This window comes from Gekko japonicus, unplaced genomic scaffold (genome assembly GCF_001447785.1).
Source record: "Gekko japonicus isolate JY-2015 unplaced genomic scaffold, Gekko_japonicus_V1.1 scaffold1305, whole genome shotgun sequence".
In the NCBI taxonomy this organism is placed as follows: domain Eukaryota; kingdom Metazoa; phylum Chordata; class Lepidosauria; order Squamata; family Gekkonidae; genus Gekko; species Gekko japonicus.
The window spans coordinates 152,803-171,515 of record NW_015170318.1 but is presented as its reverse complement, the minus strand read 5'-3'; the positions used below and the strand labels follow the sequence as shown (position 1 = coordinate 171,515).

Genomic DNA, 18,713 nt, shown 5'->3' with positions numbered 1-18,713 from the left:
GTCGGTGGGCCCTTGTGGGAGACACTGGGGAAGCCAGGGGGAGGCGTCAAACGAGGCCCCTCCCCTTGCACCTGCTGATGTGACCTTGGGTCAGTCACAAGCTCTGGCACAGCTGTCCTTGAAAAAGAGCAATTTCTGTTAAGAGTTCTCTCAGCCCCACCCACCTCACAGGGTGTCTGTTGTGGGGAGGGGAAGGGAAAGGAGTTTGCGAGCCGCTCTGAGACACCTTTGGGTAGTGAAGGGCGGGGTATAAATCCAATCTCCTCCTCCTCCTCCTCCTCCTCCTCCTCCTTCTTCTTTCTTCTTCTTCCCCCAAACAAAACACAAATCCCTTTCCTAGATGGTACCTGAACTGACACATTTCCAAGATGGAGACCTAATTGCAGGTGGCGATCTTAACTCCATAGCAAATGGCAAACCGGACAGATATTGGTCCGACCCACTCAAAGCACTCAAAGTGCTAACAAATCACAAACTTACTCAACTCCTAGCGAAATACCAATGAAGTGAAGAATGTTGCATCCAACATAAAAAAGTACATCGACGACTCACCCGGGCATAATATATTCACAAGGATCGATTACATTCCAGTCTCCCAATCCCTTGCACACCTCTAGTTACCTCAGTTGAATCAAGATACCTGACCATGCATGGATGGAAGGAAAGATAGATCTCAAAACAGATCAGCAACCTGGCCTTTCCTTAGGCAGCGTCTAGTTCTAGTGCTCGGTCTTTCCGTCTTTCCCAGGAAATGCAAGGAGGGGGACATTTCATTTGTCTCCACCTCCCGCGGCAGCCATTTTGGGTCTGGCTGCATCTCCCGTGGCAGCCATTTTGGGGCGGGGCACTCAGCACCCCGTCTCGAAGTTCCAAAGGTGCCCAGAGGCTCAAAAAGGTTGGAGACCCCCCGTCCTAGAGGGACCGAACGTCTAACATCCCTTCACTTCCGCCTCCCTTTCCATCCCCTTTCTAGGTGACCTTCCCTGTACGGGTCTTCAGTCTGCTTGGCGTGGAGACCCTCATTGTCACCAACGCGGCCGGGGGGCTCAACCCCGAGTACAAGGTGGGGGACATCATGGTGATCCGGGACCACATCAACATGCCGGGGTTTGCTGGAGTGAACCCCCTGGTGGGGCCGAATGATGAAAAGTAAGTGGAGGGTGGGGGGGGAGGGGGGATACTTTGTCTTCTCCACACCTGGGACTCCCATGGCAGTCACTGGCGATACCAGAAACCAACACAACTACAGCAAGACCAAAGTCAGAACTCAGGGCTATTTTTGGGCAGGAACGCACAGGAACGGAGTTCCGGCTGGCTCCTGAGTTGGCCACGCCCAGCAGGAACTCATTAGCATAATAGGCCACACCCAACAGCAGAGACTCATTAGGATTGGCTACATTTGGGGTGTGTGGCCTAACATGCAAAGGAGTTCCTGCTACCAAAAAAGGCCCTGGGTTTTGACAACAAACAAGGTAAACAAAATAAGAAGCAAAAGGTGGGTGTGGCTGGATAACCACACTTCTGGTAACATGTTGGTGCAGCCTAATGTACTAATGAGCTGTGCTGTCAGGGGTGTGGCCCAATATGCTAATGAGGTCCTGCTGTTGGGTGTGGCCTATTATGCTAATGAGTTCCTGCTGGGCATTTTCTACAAAAAAGACCAAGTCAGAACTCATATGGGTCCATAGTAAAATCCAAAACCCAAATCCGCTTAGTGCTTTTTAGTCGATCAACCAAAAGAACACAGCAAACCGCGCAGGCTTTTGAGTTCTCTGGAACTCTTCAGTAGGCAGGGTGTGAAAACAAGGAAATATGTGAGGGGAGGTAGAGAAGAAGACTTGCCTCTGGAGATATTTTTTTCTTCCCCCACTTTTTTGTGTTTGATTTTAACAGCCGGCCCAGTGAAGAGTGAGAGACCCCAAAGGCTTGCACGGTGTTCCTTGTGTGGTCTTGGTAAAAAGTATTATGGGACATAGATTTCTGTCCCAAAGCTGCATTTCCTCGGTATGGCTTTTTTTTCCTGAGGGAATGAGCCGGAATGAATTTCCAGAACCTCTTTGACAAAAAAAAATGTTTAAAAGTTAATGAGTTTTTAGTGTACAGATTGAATACTTCATTTCCCCTCTTGAGACTTCCGGCACCTTTAAAATAAAATAAAAGCTCTGTGTGTGTTTGTGTGTATTAAAAAAAAAAATCTCTGTCAGGAGCCACTTTTGGAAATGTTAAACGTCAGAAATGTATCTGATTTTGGCCACCTTTTGAATATAAATAAAAGGCAAGGTCCAGAATATGAAGCCTATTCTTTAATTAATTGATTGGTTTGTTAACGTAATATTCCTTTAACGTCCTGGCCTATCCACGCTTACCTCTCCTTCTTCCTCCTCCTTCCTCAGGTTTGGGGTTCGTTTCCCAGCCATGTCGGACGCCTATGACCGGGACTTGCGGAAACTGGCGCACACGGTGGCCGCTGAGATGGGCTGTTCGGGGTTCTTGCGCGAGGGAGTCTATTGTACTTTAGGAGGTCCCAACTATGAGACCATTGCCGAATGCCGCTTCCTGAAGCAATTGGGCGCCGATGCAGTGGGTCAGTCTGGGGCAGAGTTACAGGGAATTATGGGGGAGGGGGGAAGAGCAGGGGGGTGGGGCTTCTCTCGTTTCAACTGGTGTGATGTGATCTCCCTGGGCAGCCCGTAGAAGACTTAGCTGCGGCTTTGTAGGTGTGGAAACGGTGGAGATGAACAGTGAACCGAGGCTGAAACAGAAAGAGGGGATGGGGTTTCTATGCAGGGACCCACAAATTTGGGCTAGGCTTGGTTTCTAGTAGCCAGCAAGGCCGAGCTCTCTCACTTCCTGTTCCGCGCAGACAAAGTTGAGTCTGTCGTGTACCCACTGTCTGCCAAGGGGGATCTTACAGCTGTGGGTGGCTCTTGCGTGCTTATAGCTTACACACATCTCCCTCCAAACATTGCTTTGGTGCCATGAGGAGGAACCCAGGGCCGCCGGAAAAGAGGTTCCCTGGGCTGCTGTTGGTTTTCCAAAGAAATCGTTGTTAGCCAAATTGCCTTATTTCTTAATAATAGTTTGGGGAATTATACATATAAAGTGGCAATAGGCATATAGCATGGATCGTGACCTGTGTATACTGGAGTTAGAATTCCCAGGAACCCAGGAGTAGACACATAGACTGGGTAGCTAAAATAATGATTTCTTTACTAAAGAAGTGCGTTCAGTATACAAAATTACATAATACAAATACAGATTTAAAACAGATTAAAATCAGTTCAACGGATGCACATGAAGACTCCATATGATTATGATAGATGCCAATAAAAGGTTTTGAACTTGAGAGGGGGATTGAAACACGCAACATACGTCATTCATGGCAACAGCGCAGACCAGAGGCTTTTTTGTCCCTGCCTGCCTGTACACTTGACAGACAAAAGACTCGCCATTTGGTCAGTGGAAGATGCCTGAGGCGACGGCAGAGACTTGCCCATTCTAGTCCTCTTTGGACTAAGCTGACAGGATAGATTGGGGTGCGTGTGTGTTTGCTTGCATGGAGGGTGCTTGGCTGTGCAGCCAGCCTGGGGAATCTTCTCTTGGCCTGGGTTTCCTCAGCCAAAATGTGGTTCTCCTAGCCTCCCGACAAAAGCCACCGTTTAAGCCGAGCCTAGCTTCACGAGGGCACTGCTTGTGGCGGTTCAGAGGTCGTTTTGGGGTGTCTCTCTCTCGGGAAGGGCTGAGGACGCTGGCAACATAGTTATACCTGTGACGGAGGCCGTCCTTCCTGGTTAGCAGAGCTGCATTTCTGGGTTGTCCCATGGGGACTGGATTTGTATTCTTTTGTGGCATTGCCAGCTGTACTACATTTGGCAGCCACCTTTTCCCTCAGAACTCCAGTGAAATCATAAAGGGTAGCCGTCCTAAGCAGATGATGGGGGACGGCACGGCCGAATTGTTGCCCCCATGTTTCCTGCATGAGGGAAACTAGCTGGTCACTCAGAAGAATTCTAGCCCGGGCTCATCCCTCACCATGCTATTTTTCTGTGGGCAGACACAGTCTTTAACATTTGATTGTTCAATCATACAGGGCCTCCCCCCCCAAAAAAAAAAAATTGGTTCATTCCCGGAAGGTCCATCTCACACAAATCTCATGGACCCGTAACCTCCAACTCACCTGCTTTCCTCTCCGTCTTCTAGGCATGAGCACGGTCCCTGAGGTGATTGTGGCCCGCCACTGTGGGATGCGCATCTTTGGCTTCTCCCTCATCACCAACAAAGCCATCCTAGACTACGAGACCAAGGAGAAGGCCAACCACACCGAGGTGTTGGAGACCAGCCGCCAGAGTGCCCGCACCCTCGAAAAGCTGGTCTCCCTGATGGTGCAGCGCATCGAACACAATAACAATCTGGCCTAGCGACGGGGCTGTGCCGGGTCACCAGCAGATCTCTCACCGGCGGGGCGATCTGCCTCCACGCAACCAGAACTGTGTGCGCATGCCCTGGGTGTGTAGACGCAGTTGACTCAACCTTTCCCCCCTCTGAGTCCCATATTTCCAAATTAAGTCCTGCCTGCTGAGTTTTCTGCCACGTCAGATGTTTCCCCAAACTTCTGTTCGACTCTGCTGCTCTGCGTCAGCTGCCGATGGGTTATCCCCCTTGCCTCTGTGTCCGATCTCCAGCTTTCAATACAGTGTCTTTTGGGGGGAGGGTGGTGCGTGGGGTGCTGCTGAGGGACACCTGTTCTCAGAGCACCTTGAGGTTTGACAGGCCCCTCTCGGTCCCGCAGCAGCTCTTCCTGAAGGAGGACTCCTCCAGTGAGTTCTTTGGACCCTGGTTTCCTCTTCGTGCAATAAGTAACAAAGGCTTACTCTCACAAACAGCAGTTGAGGGTGTGAGATTGTTTCTGGGTTGTTGTGCCACTTCAGAGGGCAGTTGATTGAATGCAAAATAACGGCAACGCTCAAAACCCCGCACACAGAAAACTAGCATGCCAGAGAGAAGACAGGGATTCGACCCTGATATGTTAGTTTTCTAGGTTCAGGGATTTTTTTAAAAATATAGTATTCAGTCCTGTAAACTCTGACTCTCAATCTGGTACATTCCAGATACAGGCTTCTCATCTCTTCTGCTGTTCATGTGAAGGAGGACTGATTTCACTGGGATCCATTGTTTGATACATGCCTTCCACCTTCTTTTTTTAAATGAGGTCTAGTGGGCCTCGTATTTAGTAGCTATCCTTCTGTGTACCAAAGGGGCAGCCTTGAACTCTTAGCTCAAGGTTCTAGGAGGCATCTATCCAACAGGATGGTTAATGAGGTTTTGGATAAGCATGTCCTTCCAGGGCTCATGGGATCAAGCTGTGGATTTTTAACATCACTCTACAACAGACCTCGTGGTTCGGACCGTCGTAGCCTTCACCTTGCTTCCATTTTAATTTTGGGGACTGGAGTAAAGGATTAGATCTTTCTCACACACATACACAGTTTTGGTGAGGGCGTTAACTGCCATTTCCTTTTGGCGGGAACTGCTGTTCTGTCATAGACACTCTTGAGTTCGGCCTCTCTGTGGAGTTGTGTTGTGTGGTAGCTTTTGAATGTTTGTGTGGGAGGGCTGCCCTTTGCTTTTTCCTTTCCCTCCCGTGTCTGCTTTCTGACAGAACCAGATTATTTCAGGGATATTGTGGTTACTCGCCAAGGGAACTCGTCTGGAGCCTCTCGGCCACCGCTTGGTCTCGTACTCTGTAGGCCCCGACTGTATAGAAAGACTTGTAGGGAAGACCTGGCATTGCCGTGACATGCTGACGGCCTTCCCAAATGGTTTCCGGCATGGGAAGACACCACAGACAATGGGGTGGTTCGCGTGGGGTGGAGAAGGAAGGCAGGGGGAACCAGCCACTGAGGAAAACACTCTTGGGCCGGGCGAACTCCACTGATAAGCTCTGTGGGCTTCCCGGGGTTGCCAGCTGACCAGGAAATGGCCCAGCCCGCCGTGCTCTTATGCCTTTAACGGCGGCTCGATGGGCAGCGACCAGCAGGCGAAACTTTCCGCTGTGTGGAAATGTGATGTTCTTACAAGCGTACTGAGGTGTTCGAAAGGCCACAGGAGCAGCTGGCAACCCTGCCCACACCAGAGCTTTAAAACGTGCATGGGGAAGTTTGCCAGCTGAACAGAGGCCAGAGAATCCGGCTTTCTGCCGCTTGCTCTGACGTTGTGAATTTAAAACTGGCTGAGATATCTATGTGGAAGAAAAGACGGAGTCGGGAAGTCACAGATCCCAGTGTGGTGTTGTTTCTTCTTAAGTCTCCTGCAGTTTCCCCCTTAAAGTGGCATTCCCAGGTATTGCTTCTGACCGCTCCCGCTTTCCCTGGCTTCCCTGACCAACTCTTTCTGGACTTGAACCAGAGAAAAAGTCCCCTTAATCTTCCCAGGGTGGGTGGTCGACGCTGAGGCATCGGAGAGGGATGTGGGGGGCGAGGGACACCAGTTCATGTCAATCCAGTTGCGATGAAGGTCTCGGCAGGTTTAGACTATATATAGAGAGAAGTATATATATATTTTTTTAGACGATCGTTAACATTCTGCACTTTTTATTTTATTTAAATGAACGGAGCCCCGGTTTTGAAAAATTGTAATATTAATTAATGATAATAAAGCAAGATGGAACAAAGAATGTTGCTGGATTTATTTATATTTTTTGAGCGTCCCTCGGTGGGAGAGTCAGCGCTGGTGGAAGTTAGTGTTGCAACCTCACACCGCGACTATAGCTGGCATCGAGAAACTTACTCAACGGTACAAAAGTTTCTGGGGGACTCGTTCTCCTTCTGAGAGTGGGTGTCAGGGGGTGGTCTTACCTAAAGGGGAGGCCTGCCAATTATTTGGGGGGATTTAACTCTCGAGACCTTTTGCTTAGCGAGAGGAGGGTAACTGTTGAGATCTCCGCCAAAATTTACGGGGATTTTCCCCTTAGGGAAACTTTCAGAAACAGACTTAACCAAGAAAGGTTCTTTTTATTGAAAGAGGAAATAACAACGCAGAGAAATAAATGCACACTGGAAAACGCACACACACACAAGCTAACGAAAATACAGGAGAGAGTTGGACTATAGGAGTTTTCAGGGCAATTATAGTTACCAGTCCAAAAGAGGCAAGGTCCATGGAGAATATAACGAAACGGCCAGCGTTCTGGTGTGAGGGATGGTACTGAACACACACACACACACACACACACTATGGGGCTGTGCTTCCAATTATAGGGCAAAATGCTACCTAAGGGCACTGTGACTCAACTGCCCCCTCAAACAATGCCTGATGAGATTAAGTGCAGGTAAAATAACGTGTTGGGGAAAGACTGCATAGCATTCCCCGGAATGGACAAAGACCTGAGGAAACGCTCCTATTTTGCATGAGTGGAGTGAATGGGGCTCTCTGGTGTTAATGTTCTGCCAATGAGATGATTGAATAAAACTAAAGATGTTAATGTTTCTCTGATGACCCTTGGACAATCCAATGGGAGAGGCTATCAGGTTATTTGAATAGCCTGCTAATTACCAGGTGCGATGAGGTCATGGCAGGGTGGGGATTGTTTCTCCTGAGAAGCCCATTGTGGAGATTAAGTATCTCTTCTTAGGTGGGGAGAGAGCAGTTAGCAAAACTGACACCTTGAGTCACCTTGCCAAAATAGTTTCCCAGGCTAGTCTCTGACCGGTGTCCTTTTTTTTTTGCTCCAAATCCATCTTGGTTCCATTTCTGGCCAAGCTGGGTGGTACACACATGTGATTTGAGGGCTGATAGATGGAGAGGGGTGTCCTCTATAAACTACCCATCTACAAGAGGGGTCTGGATGCTAACACGGGGGATTTGTGTATTTACTGGTCACAGACCAGGTTTCAGGAGACTTCAGTCCGAATCGTAAAACCATAGAGTTGGAAGGGGCCTCCAGGGTCATCTAGTCCAACCTCCTGCACGATGCGGGAAATCCACAAATACCTCCTCCGCACCCGCAGTGACCGCTGTTCCATGCCCAGAAGACGAATCCCTGCTTTGCCATTGAAGTGTGCTGGATAACCTTGCACCAGTCACAAAATCTTGGCTTAGCCTACCTCACAGGGTCGTTGTGAGGGGGAAAAAATGGAGGACAGGAAAATGACATAAGTTGGTTTGGGTACCCATTGGGGAGAAAGGCAGAGTATAAATGGAGTAAATCAATCAATTTAAGCCAGAGACACCTGTCTAGTTAGATGTCACACCTTTAGCCCTTTTCTCCTCCAAGGAGTCTGGGCAGTGCTCCCTCTAAGCTGCGGAGTCTAAAACTGAGGTTCTACGTCTCTCTGTTCCTAACAGTGCAGTCCTATGCATCCCGAATCTACAGAAATCAGTGGGGTTCAGACTGGAACAACTACAGGATTGCCCCATTGTCTAGCAAAGTACATCCATGGCCTTTGTTAGCTGCCTGGTCGGTTCCTTGGCCCCCAAGCAATGCAGGGCATATCTACGCCATCAAATAGGCACCCCATGTCCCAGATTCATGCATTCATATATTCAGCCGGTGTGGCTGTGCACCCATGGAAAGAGGGAAAGCCTCATCAGTTGGATTTCAGCCTGCCACACATTAAAGGTTCCGGAGTCCTGCCAAAGGTAACCCATAGAGTTGGAAGCTTCTTTCCAGCGTATACAGCGTATACTTTCCCCATATACTTCTCTCGGGCACCTCATCACTCTCGTACAGATTTTTGTCCTAAACAAAGCAAACCCCAAGAGGATCGCGCCTAACTTAGAAAGTGATTATCCTGTGCCACTAGATGGCGCTAAAGCCAACAAAATCCCTTTGCTTTGTGATTCAACGTGGCACATGTTCGAGGTTGGTATATAAAGGATTTGAGAAGCACAATTTGTCAGCTGGCTCGTTGGTCTAGGGGTATGATTCTCGCTTAGGGTGCGAGAGGTCCCGGGTTCAAATCCCGGACGAGCCCTTCGTTTTTTGCTTCCTAAAACAGGTAACCAAATATTTCCTGATGGGTAGCCCTGTTACTCTGTATGTGGCAGTAGAAAAGAGCAAGAGTCCAGAAGCGCCTTACAGACTAGCAGAATTTGTGTTAACAGAAAAGAGCAAGAGTCCAGGAGCGCCTTACACACTAACAGAACTTGTGGTAAGGTATGAGCTTTCTTGCATCAGTGCTCACTTCTTCAAAAACAAATACTTGAAATATTTCCTGGGAAGCTTCCACTGCAGCTTTTCTACAAAGAGAAGGATGCTATCCATTTTCCTGTTTGTTTTTTAAACTTTACCCCTGGGCATAGAACTCCAGATACTCTGGATTTGTTACATTTTCTCACATTGTGTGTTACATATTTAAAAAGGAACCCCAGGCATAATCTACTTTAGATCTTATCTGCTTTAAAGTCTACCCCTCAATTCTTTCCCAAAGGGTCACAGAGATCAGTTTATAGGTCAACACAAGCCAGAATTTATTTGAGCACAGAACAGGGACATGAGAAATAATAATGGGGAGAATGCCTTGGCGCATGCACAGAACGTTTTCCCTATCCAACCCCCCCAAATATGGAAGGGTTTACACCTCGGAGAGCGTGACTGATTTCTTACTTACTTACTTACTTAAGCACCCTGGCTTATCTACCACAATCTGCACATTTATTTATTTAGGCATTTTTGCCCCGCCCTCCCCCGAGCGGGCTCAGGGCGGCTTACAAGGGGCATAAGCCCATACATAAAACCAGATAAACCAATAAAATCAAGAATAATAACAATAATAAAGTGCTTTACTATGTTTTACTATTCAAAGGTATTATTAAAATAGACTTCCATTAATCAGGGCACTGAATTAAAGAAGCATGCACTTCTTTAAAAAAAACCAACCACCCCTTTTGTTCATTTTATTTCCTTAAACACTTTCTTTTGAGTCTTTCCAACTTCACCAGCAATAAATAACGGGGGCGGGGGGGCAGGAGAGAGCTGGCAACAGCTACCCCCCCTATTATTTTTGCTTATTTACATAATTTATTCTCCACCTTTCAACCCAATGGGGTCTCAAAATGGCTTACATCCTCCTCCTTTCCTCCTTTTAAAAATCCTCACAACGGCCTTGTGAGGGAGGTTAGGCTGAATCTGTGGGAGTGGCTCAAAGTCACCCAGTGATCAAGGTACGTGTCTGAAGGGTGGATGGCTAGGGTGGCCACCTGACCAGAAAAGGCCCAGCCTGCTCTGCTCTTGTGCCTTTAGCAGCAACTTGGCCATACGGAAGATAAAGATTTTCGAAAGACGGAAACAACGTTGACATCTGAGCCCCCCGGGTGCTAATCTGAAACTCTGGACATCACACCACCCTGGCTCTTGTGGGGAGCGGGCAGCTGTTGAACAGGAGCAACTTGCTCATGGTCACCCAGGGCATTTCCATGGCAGAGTGGGCATTTGAACCTGGATCTGACCTCTGACCCCAACACCACATTAGCCATCTCTCCATTATTATTGCGATTGCCGTGAAGTCATAGCTGACTTATAGCGACCTCATAAGATTTTCAGGGCAAGAGACATTTAGAGCTAGTTTGCCATTCCCTGGCTCTGCATAGAGACCCTGCTGCTCCTTGGTGGTCTCCCATTCAAATGCCAACCAGGCCCGATCCTGTTTAGCTTCTGAGATCTGACAAGATCCAGCTGGCCTGGGCTATCCAGTTCAATGCAGCCATCTTTCCTCTGGAATGCTTATTGGATGTTGGAAATAATATAGTGCTGCGGTGGCTCAAGTGGTTAAGACGCTGAACTGCAGGCTGTGGAAGGTCAGTAGTTCAGTAGTTCAGCAGTTCGAGACCCGGGTGCCACATGACGGAGTGAGCTCCCATCTCTAGTTCCAGCTCCTGCCAACCTAGCAGTTTGAAAGCAAGAAATTGCAAGGAGATAAATAGGGACCACTTTGGTGGGAAGGTAACAGCGTTCCGTGCGCCTCGGTGTGTAGTCATGCCGGCCACATGACCACGGAAACGTCTTCGGACAGCGCCGGCTCTTCGGCTTTGAAACGGAGATGAGCACCGCAACCCTAGAGTCGGACTCGACTGGCTTTCGAGCAAGGGAACCTTTAGCTTTACCTATGGCCATACCATCATGAACATGCTGGATCTCAGAAGCTAAGCAGGGTCAGGCCTGCTTAATACTTGGATGGGAGACCTCCTGGGAATACCAGGTGCTGTAGGCTATTAATAGATGAAGATTCAAGGTTGTGTGTGTGGGAAGGTTGGAGGGCTAGGGGTTACTGACTGACCAGAAATGGCACAGCCTGCGCTGCTCTTGTGCCCTTAGCAGTGACGTGGCCATACAGCAGGTAAAGACTTTGGAAAGATGGAGACAATGTTGATATCTGCTAAGATCTGAATGTAGAGTTGCCAACTGCCTGGAGAGGGGGGAAATGCCCTGCCCTTTGAATAGAGGCTTACTGGGATTTTATTTACCAGGCGAAGGCAATATTGTTCACATCCAGGCTATGAAAAGTGTCGGCTCCATTAAACTTCGAAGGGCTCGGACATTTGGCCTTCTGAGGAGTACACATATTGAGTTTGTTCTTAGGGACGCTGGCTCTACTCCCACACCTTTCAGGGCAGCCTGTCACCCAGAATTCAGGCAGGTAAAGCACTCCCTATCTCTTTGCCTTTAGGCAAGGAGAATCTTCACCTGCTAGGTTTCTGGATATCAGGCTACTGCTAAAAGCAAAGTAGTGGGAGCAATGTAACCTTGGCAACTCTTAATTGAAAAAAGAGCTACTAGGCCAGTGGTGGCAAACCTATGGCACGGGTGCCAGAGGTGGCACTCAGAGCCCTCTCTGTGGGCACGCGTGCCATCGCCCCAGCCAGGCCCAGACCATCATTCAAGGGTCGAATTCTCTCTGCCAAATAATTTTAAGTAAATGAAAGCATTTGGGATTGCTTTCCTTACTTTCTTTGGATCATCTTAAATTAACGTATGAGTTGTTTTTTCTAAAGTTAAACCTCCGTATTCAGGTTAAACTGCCGTGTTGGCACTTTGCGATAAATAAGTGGGTTTGGGGTCGCAGTTTGGGCACTCGGTCTCTAAAAGGTTCGCCATCACTGTACTAGAGAATGCTCATCATCGTTTAGGGAATTAAGACCCTAATCCCTTGTGGGCTCTTAGGCCTTTGTAAGTCAAGGGTCATGTGCTCAAACCCCAGTGACTTCGTGCCAGTTCAGAAGTCTGTGTTTTGCTGTACCAGGCCTGGCAGGTTCTCCCGGGAGAGTTCCTCTCCCCCACCCGCCTCCGCTGCCCAGTAGCAGCTGAAGCAATTCAGTTGCTTCTCAGCCCTGTCATTAGTCCCATTACAGCTCTCAAAAGCACAGCTGACTGGGGAGTTTCCCACAATGCCTCCTGCTTGAGCCAAAGTTGCGAGCCAGTGATGGGTAATCCCTGAGCAAAGGTTGGTATTCCTGGCCAGCCCCTCCCCTGGGTTTCAAAGCAGATGGTTGGGCGTGTAGGCACCACACGCAGGTTGCTGTTTTTGTCTTCCACCTGCTCTATTATGAAGCTTGTCTGAGTGCTAATGAGGGAACGGCTGAAGTGCCTTTTTTCCTCTGTGTCTGTGTGGGCTCACCTGAGGAATCCTTTGTAAGGTTGCCAGCTCTGGGTTGGAAAAGACCTGGAGACTTTGGGGATGGAGCCAGGAGAGGGTGGGGTTTGGGGAGGGCTCAGCAGGGTACAATGCCATAGAGTCCACCCTTCAAAGCACCCATTTTCTCCAGGGAAGCGGATCTCTGTCAGCTGGAGATCAGCTGTAAAAGCAGAGATCTCCAGGCCCCACCTGGAGGCTGGCAACCCTAATCTTTTGTGCATGAGTGAAAGGGGGGACGTTTCATGGCACTTTTATTATACAGACTTTGAAATGCACCCACCCCTGCGCATGATTATGACCCTTGTAGATGAGAACAGTGTTCTGTGCGCCTTGGTGTTTAGTCATGCCGGCCACATGACCACGGAAACGTCTTTGGACAGCGCTGGCTCTTCGGCTGGGAAATGGAGATGAGCACCGCAACCCTAGAGTCGGATTCGACTGGCTTCCGAGCAAGGGAACCTTTACCTTTACCTAGATGAGAATAGGCCGTACCCAGAGACTTTTAAGGCTGAACAAAGATTTAAAACCGGGGGCTGTACGGTTGTCAACCTCTGAGCGAGGCCTGGAGATCTCCCAGAATTGTCCAGGAGATCAGTTGTCCTGGACAAAGTGGCTGGTTTGACGGGTGGACTCCAGAGCATTACACCCCTGCTGAGCACCCCCCCCCAAATCCCCTCCCTCCCTCACCTCTGCCTTCCAATATCCAGGAAATTCCCACGGTAGAGTTGCCAACCCTACTGCTGCCAACCTCCAGGCGGGGCCTGGTAGCCCCTCAGAATTACAGCTGATCTCCGGACGACAGAAATCGGTGCTCCTGGAGAATATGGCTGCTCTGGAGGACGGATTCTATGGCACGGCACCCTCCCTTCCCTTCCCAGGCACCTCCCCCAAATCTCCAGGAATTTCCTGGCCCATAGCTGGCAACCTTTCGGGCTAGATGCAGGGGGGGGGGAGTAGCGTCACTGAGATTTTTTAAACATTCCAGTTTGCTCTCTTATGTTACACCTGTGCTCCTCCCACCCACCCCCTCCAGCAACAGCTCAGTCACAAACAAAGCAGCTGGCAGCTATAAATAGCCGTCCTCATTCCGTCCTCAGTCTCCAGGGGACCGTGGGAACTGCAGTTCTATGAGAGAGAGAGAGCACCCGTACAATTCTCATCACTGAAGCAGACTTCTTCTAGAGGAGTCGTCATAGTTAAACTGCGATGAGATTAATGTACAGGCGTAGTGTAAATACCCCTCTTGTGGTTGATTCAGGCCCTAAATTAAATGTTGGAATGAGGAGGGGGGGTGGAGTTTCCATTTTTGCCACTCAGAATTGCCAGCGGAGAAGGAAGAACTGGCCTGCATTTGTGACGCTAATGGCCATCTGAATGGCAGAAATCAGCCGATGACTTCTTCATAGCTGGGACACATGGCCACATTTTTATTCTGCCCCCCTTCCCCCAAGGTTCAAGGCCGCAAGCACGGTTCTCGCTTGTTTCCATTTTATCCTCCCAACAACCCTGTGAGGTAGGCTAGGCTCAGTGCCCAGGAGGGGTTTAAAGTTGCTTTCACAGCAACATGGGGCTTTCAATGCAGGCCTCCCTGTAATCCAATGCACGAACAATGCTGGCTTGCAAATAACTGTGGCTGTCAAATCACTGTTAAAGGCCCGGCTACAGAGAACAGTTGAAAATGGGCAACCTTCTTTACAGACTCAACAGCAGAAACTCATTAGGATTGGCTACAATTAGGGGGGTGCGGCCTAACATGCAAAAAGCCCTGGGTTTTGACAACAAACAAGGTAAAGAGAATAAGAAGCAACAGGTGGGTGTGGCTGGATGACCACACTTCTGGTAACATGGGGGTGTGGCCTAATATGCGAATGAGCTGTGCTGTCAGGGTGTGGCCTAGTATGCTAATGAGTTCCTGCTGTTGGGTATGGCCTATTATGCTAATGAGTTCCTGCTGGGCTTCCTCAGGACCCTGAGGAACATGGTTAAGGATGCCCCTAAAAAAATCACACCTTCTTCCCAAATCCAGTCCTGACTTAATCTGGGTCCCCCTCCCTCTAAATCTAAAAATGACAGGAATTCAGCTGCCGTCTCTAGCACTGCAGATTTCCTCCATCCCCAGCTGCCATTTCATTAACACTTGGTTTGTAGGCCTCTCCCCGAGGGACGGAGCTGATCAGAGCGTGAGAAAATCTGCTCTTCTTGCTGCGCAGGCGCACCTCACACTCCCCAAAATATCCCCAGTGTAACAAAGTTTCCTGACAAAGTTTAGCGGGAGATAATGAGGCCTCCGGCTGGGCTCAGAGCATCTGCTTAGCGGAGAGGCGATAATTGGCGAGGAGGTCCATCCCCGAGAGGGTTTGAGGCCTGCTGTTAATCTGAGTGGCAATTATTTCTGCTCGGCTCTCTCACACCAGGGGTGTTATTAAAGTCACACTGCTTGTTGGCTTCCATCAGGGATCTGGGGATTTGGCAAGAAGGACTGGGGAGATTGTTAGCTACACAACTGCTGTCCCCTCGGGTGTTAGTCTGGAAGTGATGTTAAGAGGGGGGGGAAAGACATCAGCTCAACTTCAAGGCCTGGCGAGAATATGATCCGATCACAGGAAACTGGCTCACATTGAATGAGGCCATTGGTCTGCCCACCGCAGCACTGGTTCCATCTGATACAGCGGCTGTGCTCCTTCAGCTTGGCTATGTCTAGGGGCCATCCACACATGTACTGTACCCGGTCTGCCACCATTTGTGGAGCTGAGGTCCATCAGTGGCTATTAGCAACAAGGTATAGATGGTTACGCTGAACTGCAGGCTGTGGAAGGTCGGTAGTTCAGCAGTTCGAGACCCGAGTGTGCCGCATGACGGAGTGAGCTCCCGTCTCTAGTTCCAGCTCCTGCCAACCGAGCAGTTCGAAAGCAAGGAATTGCAAGTAGATAAATAGGTACCGCTTCGGTGGGAAGGGAACAGCGTTCCGTGCGCCTCGGTGTTTAGTCATGCCGGCCACATGGCCACGGAAACATCTTCGGACAGCGCTGGCTCTTCGGCTTTGAAACGGAGATGAGCACCGCAACCCTAGAGTCGGACTCGACTGGCTTTCGAGCGAGGGAACCTTTACCTTTATAGATGAAGCACTCTATCTGGGGCAGTGGTGCTCTGTGTTCTTGGTGTTTTGGGGGGCCACAGTGGGTGGGCTTCTGGAGTTCTGGCCCTGCTGGTGGACCTCCTGATGGCCCCTGGGTTTTGGCCATTGTGTGACACAGAGTGTTGGACTGGATGGACCACTGGCCTGATCCAACACTGGCTTCTCTTATGTTCTTCTTTCACTGTTGCAAACGGGGAAACTCTCGTGATGGTGGAAAGTGCCATCAAGTTGCAGCCGACTTACGGTGACCCTGTCGGGTTTTCAAGGCAAGAGATGCTCAGAGGTGGTTTGTCTGGGTCACGACCCTGGACTCCTTTGGTGGTCTCCCATCCAAATAAGAACCCGGGCTGACCCTGCTTAGTTAGAATTGGGCTAGCCTGGGCCATCTAGGTCAGGGTGATACGCTTGTACGACACATGTAAAACACCCCTGCTGTTCTCAAGGCAAACTCCCCTCCCTCGTCACATGGACAGGCTGTTCTCTGCCCACTCCCTCCGTATTAACATACTTTGCAATGGCTTGTTGTGTACGGGCTTCTGAAGTAGGGGACGGCATTAAATTGTTCAATATTGAATACATTTGGATTCACTGCAGGGGTCATTTTGTAGAAAAAGAGGTGCAGGAGCTCATTAGCATAACTGATTAGCATAGCTTATTTGCATATGCCACACCCCCCGACATCACTGGAAGTGTGTCAGAAGGCAACACCCACCGCGCAGGCTCCACTGGACTCTTTTGGATTGCTAGCTATTGGGGGGGGGACATGCAGATCTGTCCTCACAGAGGAGGGAGAGCTTGTACCTGAAGGCGGGCCGGGGGGGGGGCCCTCTGCAACTTACCTGGCCGCTTCTTGCTCTGACTGGGGGCTGCTGGGAGCAGGGGGCGGGGCTTGTTGCATGTGCCCACCCCCTGGGCTCCTTACTGCCGGAGCTCCGCTCCTGTGCGCTCCTGCAGGAAATGACCCCTGATTCACTGTGAGATTAGACAGACTGCGACTGAAGCACATTCAATATCTGGGTTCTGTGATCCTGAGCCGTCCCTGTACAAGATCCACTTGTGTTTACTAGGGTTCCCAGATCTCCACCGTCCCAAACCCTGAGGCTGGCACTGAGTGTGCTAACAGACTTACAAAGTTACACAGAGACAGTGGTCAGATTTAAAGGTAATAAGAGTTCTTTATTATATGGAACACCATTCTAGACAAGTATAGATGAGAGACAGGGATAGAAACTATTCTAACTACCTAGGATGGGCATGGATGCAAGGAAGAGTGACCCTGCATCCATTGTTCAAAGATTGGTGAGCAACGTGCTCCCTCTCTGTGTGTGAGTGAGAGGAAGTGTGAGGTCAGAAGAGAGGGAATTGCTCCCTAAGAATCTACAGTCTCACATCAAGAAAATAAGAGTCTACAGCTTCATGGTGGACTATTCATTCTAATCCTGTCACTATGAAGGTGAGACCCCCCTGATCTTTGTTGTAAGTAAGCCATTCTTTCTTACCTGAAGCAACCTTGCAAGGTTGTTGTGCTAAAAACAGAAGGTTGTTTGATGGGCATAGGACACAAAATGGAAATGTAAGGTTATTTCGGTTCTAGTGTAGGAGAGAGAACTGGATAAAACCGGGAGTGATAGGCTGTTAGTTATGATGGCGAAATGAAACCTCCGTATTCAGCAGCAGTGTATCTCAGAACACCAATTGCTGGGGAGGCAACAGTGAGGGGGGATTTAGCTTCTTGCTCCTATTTGTTGGACTTCTGGTGTTGTTGGAGGGAAACTGAGGCTAGGTGGCCTTTTCGTCTATTCCATCATAGCTGTTTTTATGTTCTTAACCTAACTTTGTGACCTATATACATCTAGATACGGATACAATCCTCTGAAGACACTTAGGAGAAGGTGACTACTTTAGGTGGAAGTCTGAGGCCTTCCCCATGCTTGTTCGGGGATAGGGTTGCCAACTTCGGATTGGGAAATTCCTGGAAATTTGGGGGTGGAGCCTGGAGAGGGCCAAGTTTGTGGAGGGAAGGGAGGGAAGAGAGCCAGTTTGGTGTGGTGGTTAGGAGCGCAGACTCTAATCTGGGAGAACCAGGTTTGATCCCCCACTTCTCCACGTGCAGCTGCTGGTGTGACCTTGGGTCAGTCACAAGTTCTCTCAGAGCTGTTCTCTCAAGGGCAGTTCTTGAAAGAGCTCTCTCGGCCCCACCTCCCTCACAGGGTGTCTGTTGTGGGGAGGGGAAGGGAAAGGAGTTTGTAAGCTGCTCTGAGACTCCTTTGAGTAGTGAAGGTTGGGGTATAAATCCAATCTAGTCTTTTCTGTGGTGTACGATGTCATAGAGTCCACCCTCCAAAGCAGCCTTTTTCTCCAGGGAAACTGATCTCTGTCATCAGGAGATTAGTGGTAATTTCAGGAGATCCCTAGGCCCCACTTGGTGGTTGATGACCCTGTTTCTGGGAAGGTGGCAAATTAGTTGCCGAAAAGGTGTAGTGTGGGGGGTTGTGCTTTCACGTCCCCGGGGGCACTCTCCTTAATTACTGCTTCACATATACTGCAGGGCATTTCATGTTCCAGACACTCAAAACAGGTTCCAGGGCTGAATGTCAGTCCCTGGATAGTCAGAATCCACAGGGATAGAGGCCAAACTCTGGAAGATGGGAAGCTATCTGTGGGAACCTCTGGAGCCCTCTCCTATTAGCGGGGCAACACTGGGAATTGTAAGGAGGCCAGAGGCTGGGAAGGTGATGTCTGGAGAATGACACTCAAATCCAGATTTTTCTTCTATTGGCTTTGGCAAATGCTGCAGAAGAGTCCCCACTCCCGTCCTTCCCTCCCTCCCTCCCTCCCTCCCTCCCTCCTTCCTTCCTTCCTTCCTTCCTTCCTTCCTTCCTTCCTTCCTTCCTTCCTTTCTTTCTTTCTCTCTCTCTCTCTCTCTCTCTCTCTCTCTCTCTCTCTCT

General features: G+C 49.5%; 1 protein-coding gene and 1 non-coding gene across 2 annotated transcripts in view; both read left to right on the top strand.

Moving 5' to 3' along the window:
- The window catches only part of PNP (purine nucleoside phosphorylase), a 36,819-nt gene extending 31,155 nt beyond the window's left edge, over window positions 1–5,664 (top strand). Inside the window, exons 2-4 of the mRNA XM_015418037.1 lie at window positions 974–1,149; window positions 2,394–2,584; window positions 4,201–5,664. Coding sequence (XP_015273523.1) covers window positions 974–1,149; window positions 2,394–2,584; window positions 4,201–4,418 — 585 coding nt within the window. The 3' untranslated portion in view covers window positions 4,419–5,664. The remainder of the gene's footprint in view (window positions 1–973; window positions 1,150–2,393; window positions 2,585–4,200) is intronic.
- Window positions 5,665–8,900: 3,236 nt separating this feature from the next.
- On the top strand, window positions 8,901–8,972 carry TRNAP-AGG. The gene has a single exon. It is a non-coding gene; the product is annotated as a tRNA-Pro (tRNA).
- Window positions 8,973–18,713: the final 9,741 nt, after the last annotated feature.